Source organism: Vigna radiata, chromosome 6 (assembly GCF_000741045.1).
Source record: "Vigna radiata var. radiata cultivar VC1973A chromosome 6, Vradiata_ver6, whole genome shotgun sequence".
Taxonomy (NCBI): domain Eukaryota; kingdom Viridiplantae; phylum Streptophyta; class Magnoliopsida; order Fabales; family Fabaceae; genus Vigna; species Vigna radiata.
The window spans coordinates 31,496,766-31,501,423 of record NC_028356.1 but is presented as its reverse complement, the minus strand read 5'-3'; the positions used below and the strand labels follow the sequence as shown (position 1 = coordinate 31,501,423).

The 4,658-nt window shown below is 32.4% G+C and overlaps 1 protein-coding gene across 1 annotated transcript; it reads right to left on the bottom strand.

Moving 5' to 3' along the window:
- Nucleotides 1-1,548: 1,548 nt before the first annotated feature.
- LOC106764158 (peroxidase 46) lies at nucleotides 1,549-3,878 on the bottom strand. Its single transcript, XM_014648390.2, has 4 exons — nucleotides 3,547-3,878; nucleotides 2,954-3,133; nucleotides 2,651-2,816; nucleotides 1,549-2,191 (listed from the first exon to the last, which is right to left on the bottom strand). Exons 1-4 carry the CDS (start codon nucleotides 3,772-3,774, stop codon nucleotides 1,776-1,778), a joined length of 990 nt encoding a protein of 329 aa, XP_014503876.1. The 5' UTR covers nucleotides 3,775-3,878; the 3' UTR covers nucleotides 1,549-1,775.
- Nucleotides 3,879-4,658: the final 780 nt, after the last annotated feature.

Genomic DNA, 4,658 nt, shown 5'->3' with positions numbered 1-4,658 from the left:
AATAACTTAGGCAGCGGTTCTTTGGACAACCGCGGCATATTGCGGAACTTATATACCGCGGTTGTAACCGCGGCCTAAAGTCTTAGACTTACTACCGCGGCTGAATATGCCGCGGTTCCTAAACCGCGACCTATAGTGAAAAATAACCGCGGTAAAAGCCCCTCGCTGCACTAGTGAGAACAACTTTTCAATCAAAGAATGTCACTACTTCTTCTTCTTCTTCATCATAATTATATTATTATTATTATTATTATTATTATTATTATTATTTATCAATAACAGTTTCAGCAATAACAATAATACAAATTGAAAATAGAACAATAAAGATAAAATAAAAGAATATAACTGGACATAATAAGAAAAGTTTCATCTCCTAAAGACACCACACATACATACACTATATAATTGAGCTCGTTCATTGATGAATACCATAGACCTTAAATAATTATAGGACCGACCAGAAGATAAATACAATAATCCTAATATGTTGAGCATAAAAAGAATAATAATGACAAAATCAAACTACAACATATTGTGATAATAATTAAAATTTGTAACATGGTAATCATGTAACAAACATATTGTGATAATAATTAAAATTTGTAACATGGTAATCATGTAACAAATAAACTATACATAAATGAAATTACTAATAAACTTCTTAAATTTAAGTTTAACCAACAAAACTCTCCAAAAAACTTAAATCTTTCCATCCTTTATCCCTATACTCCACCTTCTCATGTGCATAATTTCATATCAGGTTTGCTTCTTCCATTAAGAATTAAATTCTTCATTTTCTTCATATTGGTCGTGTTATCTTTTACCTTTTCTAACCTTTCTAATGTTTTGACCGGTCGATCTTTTATTTGGTCTAATTAACTTGTTGTTTGCTTTGCTCGACTTTTCAGTAACTTCAACCAACTTTTTTCTGTCCTTAGTTAACCTCTTAACATTCTTAACCGACCTTTAAATAACATTGACCGATCTCTCAATGACTCTAGTCCGACCTCTCAATCACTTTCTCCTAGTCATCTTTATTGTTTTTAAAATTTGACTTGTCAATCACAACTTTGTTATTGATTTGTCAATCACAACTTTGATATTGATTCTCCTTATTAACATTGGCAAACTCTTATTTCAAATTGTTATTTGACAACTCTCTTATATTTGGTTTTGCATTTAGAATAATTATTTTTTATGTTAATAATTTGTTGTCCAATTTTATTCAGAATACTTACCACATTAAATATATTTTTCAACTCAAATTATTATAAATGTTTTTGTTTTATTCCTAAACTAATTTATAAAATATTTCATCTCTTTCTTTAGAAAAATATAAAATATTTTTTCAACAAAATTATGTTATACTTTATCATGAAACTCCTTTTTTTTATGTGAAAAACACATCACATATCATATGTAGAAGAGTAAATATTTTATAATTTAGTTTAAAAATAAAATATGATTTTTTTATTATAATTTAAAGATGAAAAACATATTTAACTTTGATACCGTTCTCATCTAAGGAACTATATTTGTGTAGATGTATAGTATCAATTGCCATTATTTCATTAAGAAAATCAATATCTGTTATGCTACAGCAACAGAAAAGAAATATGTATCAGATGGCAAGAAAGAATTAAGAAGAGATACATATTAAACACAGTAAAGTAGTCTGCATAAACTGTATTTTTTACATGGTATAAAAACTGTGTCTGGACTTTATTTTCCATTATGCATAGAGAATCTTGGTTGCTGCACTTTATATGTACTTTTCATGCATTAGTTGATGCACAGAAGCTCCTAATTTCACCCTCATCACCAGTTTTGACTCCAATAGTAGTGAGTTTCAAGAAAGACTGGCCCCAACTTTGAAAGAAAAACTGTTGATCTTTTGCCAAGTCCTCCACCAATCTCCTTGTTCTGTTGTCACTTAGCAAGGCAGAGTCAGATTGGAACAACCCCTTGTTGGTGACAAGATTTCTGTAGTACTGGTTGTCAAAAACCATGGAAGTTTCAGGATCATTATTTACTAACACTGATGGGCTTGCACTTAAGGGACACTCCTTCATTAGCTCATTTGCATACCTACTATCAAGGCTTTTGTCAATCAGTGTGAGCTTTCCCTTCGAGTCTTGTTGAAACCTATCCCTGAATGAGCTACAATGAGCTGTTCCTATGGTGTGAGCCCCTACAAAATCCAAAAAAACTATGTTACTTTTTTCATCTTAATATCCATTAGGAATAGTTGCTATATAAGGAATACCCTAATAAAACAAGTATGTGAAACCTCCTAACTGTTACATACATGTGAATTGTAAGAAAACAAAAGGGTGACAATGTAATTTGGTCTTTTATGTATTATGAGATCTTTGTACCAAATACCAAACATATTCTAATAAATGCGATGAGTTGGTTTCCATCTGCATGGCATCAGAAATTCAATTCTTTCTACCTAACAGAACCTATATTGTCTAGCCTCATGTGTGTTTGTGAAGTTTTCACCACAATCATGATGAAACACTTGGTCAATTAGATTCTAGGAATAAAGGGTAGGGGAAGAGACTGAAAACAAAGGAATGATACTTATATATGAAAGAGAAGCATGCCAATATTATAGGACGTGAAAAATACTTAAAAGAATATGAACCTGAAAGGATGACAAGGTCAAATAAGGACAACCCTTTATTGGAGAATCGGTTAATCATCTGATCCATTGTAAAACTTGTGTCCAAAATGTTGGGTCTTACATTTGAAGCAACTGAAACCATGCCATCTCTCCTTCCAGTGGGAATTTGAATCATAGGACCACCAGTCTGTTCTCAAGTCAGTGCCACTTAGATAAATTGGATCTTAAGGTAATAGATTTATGGAATTTTCTCATGTGAGACTTATACTCAATTTAGATTTATAATATAAGTAATGTAACAATGAGAGTAAGTGGATATCTTACGAGTGCAACGGCATCTCTTGCAGCCAAAGCAATTATGTCAGCACAAGAAACTGTTCCTGGACAAAGGAACTCAAGCACTCTTTTTGCTGATTCTATTACTGAAAATCCTCCAATAGACCTATTTGCTGGATCACTTTGTTCCGTGTTATTCCCTAACAGCATCAAAGATGCATCACATCCCTACATATCATGAAATGATTGATCAGTAAAAGCTAAATCCCATTTGAATTTTACATCATGCAAAGAAAGCATAAGAACAAAAGAAACCACATTTGATTTTTTTATTAACAATTGCGATTACTCTCTTTATGCTTATTCAATTTAGAGAATCCGAGTCCAAGTACAAGAGGAATCTGATTTCTCAGCTCATTTTAAATAACAAAATAAATCATTTTATTAATTGATAAGAAACTCAACTCTCGAAATTAAGTGCAGAACCACTGACTAAGATAACTCAAGTCCAAGTACAACAGTGAGATGCAGAAAATGAGATAGATAAATATCTTAATAATTACAAACATAATATGAATATATACAGCCAAAATTTTTGGTTCAAGAACTTGTGTTAGGAAGGAGTAATAGTATAAGCTAACCTCCACAAAGCAGTCATGAAAAACCAAGCGAAGTAGCTTCCCAGGGATTGAAGGATCAGAAGAAGAAGATGAACTGACACTGTTTCTTACAATGAGTTCTGCTGTTGGGCATGAAGCTGCATAGAAATTGAAAAACAGGCTACCTGAAACAGAAGTAGCCAAAATGAAGATAATGAAAAGACAAGAAACTGCTACTGGAAAAGGAAAAACCGTTGCTCCTTTCTCCATAGAACCAATTTCTTAGTCCTTTTGAGTAAGGGCTCAGTGTTTGCAGTGTGAAGAATCTCTCAGTCAAATGATAATGATAGAGAATGGAGATACATACAGCAAAGTGTGACCGTGAAATAGACCAGATTCAAAGCTACATTTATGTGGTTGGATGAAGTCAGTGGCATGACATAAATGTTAGAGGTTATGGTCATGCATTTTTCCAGCTCTGAAGCATTTAAGAATGTTTCCTGGTAACTCCAGATAATGGTAAATTCTATTACCTTACACCAACCGTAGAATAATTATTTCAACCATGTGTTTGGAACAATTATAAGAGGCTTGTTCTACACCATGTTTGGATAAAAATCTCTATGCTGAGGAATCATAAGAAAAGAGTACTTTCATCATTTCATTTCCACCGCTAACACTTTTATGGTCTAACACTACTAAATGTTGTCAGACAATGGGAGAGAACAAAAGCACAAGAGGAGGAAATTGTAATTAATGTATGAACATTTTTTCCACCACAAATTATCTGTAAATATTTCTGGAAGAATACTCTGAATTAATTTGACCACAGCTCTTTAATCAAAATTTATAATGTCTTTATTTATTAATCGTTATTACTATTATCTGATGATAAATTGTCGCCGTGGCATGCGAAGATGAAAGAGGAGTTGGAACCCAACTGAACTTTTTGTTTTGAAGAAGAAGTTGGGTTGGGTTGTATGTTCTACTTGGTGCAGCCCTTTTTACTATCCTCACACTTATCTTCGTTTTGCTTTTATTTTGTTTTTCGCTGGGCCATTTTGTTTTATGCACCACACTATCTACTATCTTGATACTTCTTATTTATTTGTTTTTTATTTGGTTTTTGTACATATATAATATCCTCCCAACAT

Coding starts and splice junctions, on each gene's coding strand:
- LOC106764158 (XM_014648390.2), bottom strand. CDS start 3,774: ATGGAGAAAGGAGCAACGGTTTTTCCTTTTCCAGTAGCAGTTTCTTGT. Junction 3,134..3,546: donor TTCATGACTGCTTTGTGGAG/GTTAGCTTATAC, acceptor CATGATATGTAG/GGATGTGATGCATCTTTGAT. Junction 2,192..2,650: donor TGACCTTGTCATCCTTTCAG/GTTCATATTCTT, acceptor TGGATTTTGTAG/GGGCTCACACCATAGGAACA.